Source organism: Cynoglossus semilaevis, chromosome 8 (genome assembly GCF_000523025.1).
Source record: "Cynoglossus semilaevis isolate Cse_v1.0 chromosome 8, Cse_v1.0, whole genome shotgun sequence".
Lineage (NCBI taxonomy): Eukaryota > Metazoa > Chordata > Actinopteri > Pleuronectiformes > Cynoglossidae > Cynoglossus > Cynoglossus semilaevis.
The window spans coordinates 18037888-18039463 of NC_024314.1; the positions used below are offsets into that span (position 1 = coordinate 18037888).

Consider the following 1576-nt stretch of genomic DNA (forward strand, 5'->3'; position numbering starts at 1 on the left):
AAAAGTTAACAATAATCCTGACGAAGATGATGGATTCAAACTGGACTGATGATGTAAGAGACATCTGTCCGTGCAGTCAGGGAGAAGACCTACATTATTTTTGGTCACAGATGCGGAAGGAGTACGATGACGCAGACCTCGGCCTCCTCTCTGAAAATATCAAATAAACAGGCTGCACTTGTGTAACTCATCTCCATAATTACCCCCTTCAGAGGAGGCGGTATTTAAACACCTGCTCCCATGGTCCTACACCAACCTCAGGTTCCGGGGTTCCAGTCAGGATGAAGACAGAGAACTCAGTCCCTGTGGTTCCGTTCTCCGGGAGGAAGCAGAGTCTGATCGAAGATGCTCGCCGAGAGCGCAGCAGCAACGCCGGGGGTGGAGGCCCCTCGGTGGGCTCCCCGGGGCCCTCCAAGAACGGAGACGGCTTTGTGTTTGAGGAGAAGCACGGCATGGTGACGCTCAACGTCCTGTTCACGCTGAGCAGCACGAAGAACGCTGGCTTCTTCAAAACAGGGAAAATTTTCGAGGTGAGTCACAAAAAATGAATAAAATGTAAAAAAAAAAAATCCATCCGTCCATCCATCCATCTGTCCGTCCATCCATCCGTCCATCCATCTGTCCATCTATCTGTCCGTCCATCCATCCATCACTGTCCACTTCAATCATGTCCTGGGTCTTCCACTAGGTCTCCTCCCTGTGGGACATGCCCCGAGCAGCGTCCGAGGAAAAACAAATACAGTAGACTAATAAACTATTGTTTTTATCATCCTATTTGTTATTATTGTAACGTTTTTAAAATCACTTTTCAATAACGATTTATAAAACAATAACAAAACAACTGAATATCATCATTATTGTGGTCTTGATTGTTATCATAATAATTAACATTAGAAATAGTAAAGCTTTTTTCTAGAAAAAAATATTAAGATAATGATGATTATTGTTAAGGTTGTTGGTTTTTATTTCTTCCCTACTTTGACTCTTTTTCCTTACCTACAGACATCGAATTTTTTTTTAATCTGTTCAAATATAATTGAACATCGTTCTGACCTTGTTATATTTTTAAAACAAAAAAATATCAATACCCTTAAAAATCTTGTTGTTGTCAAGTGCTAAAAATAAAAATGTGTTTCATTCTCTAAACAGACTTGAATAAATGTATATAATTGACCTTTGTCTGTTTGTGTTTTTCATCGGCAGACGTTTGAGGCCAAACTTCTCCACATTGAGAGTCGTCCAGGCAGGAAGTGGAAGAACAGCAGCGCGGACCTGGAGTTCTTCATGAGGTGTGAGGTTCACAGCTCAGACCTGGACGTTTTCATCAACGCTCTGAAGAGAGTGGCCGACGAGGTTCGCTCCATACCAGAGGAAAAGGGTGGGAACAAAGAAAAAAAACTCAGACAGTAATCCATGTTATCATTGTTGTTGATTCAGATTCTTTTTTTAATGATTTATTAGAATTAAAAACAATAACCCAGGCTAATGATGATGAGTCCCCCTTCCTCTCCCCCCACAGTCCCCTGGTTCCCTCGTCAGATCAAAGACCTGGACAGATGTAACCTGCTGACAACCC

At 42.2% G+C, this 1576-nt stretch overlaps 1 protein-coding gene across 1 annotated transcript; it reads left to right on the forward strand.

The window, feature by feature from the left end:
* Nucleotides 1-49: 49 nt before the first annotated feature.
* On the forward strand, nt 50-1525 carry LOC107988893 (tyrosine 3-monooxygenase-like). The gene is made up of 2 exons (XM_017034660.2): nt 50-530; nt 1204-1525. Exons 1-2 carry the CDS (start codon nt 282-284, stop codon nt 1408-1410), a joined length of 456 nt encoding a protein of 151 aa, XP_016890149.1. The 5' UTR covers nt 50-281; the 3' UTR covers nt 1411-1525.
* The last annotated feature ends 51 nt before the right edge of the window (nt 1526-1576 follow it).

Excerpts from the sequence above, each read along its gene's own strand:
- LOC107988893 (XM_017034660.2), top strand. The coding sequence starts at position 282 with ATGAAGACAGAGAACTCAGTCCCTGTGGTTCCGTTCTCCGGGAGGAAG. Across the intron at positions 531-1,203 it reads AAACAGGGAAAATTTTCGAG|ACGTTTGAGGCCAAACTTCT; the intron begins GTGAGTCACAAA and ends TTTCATCGGCAG.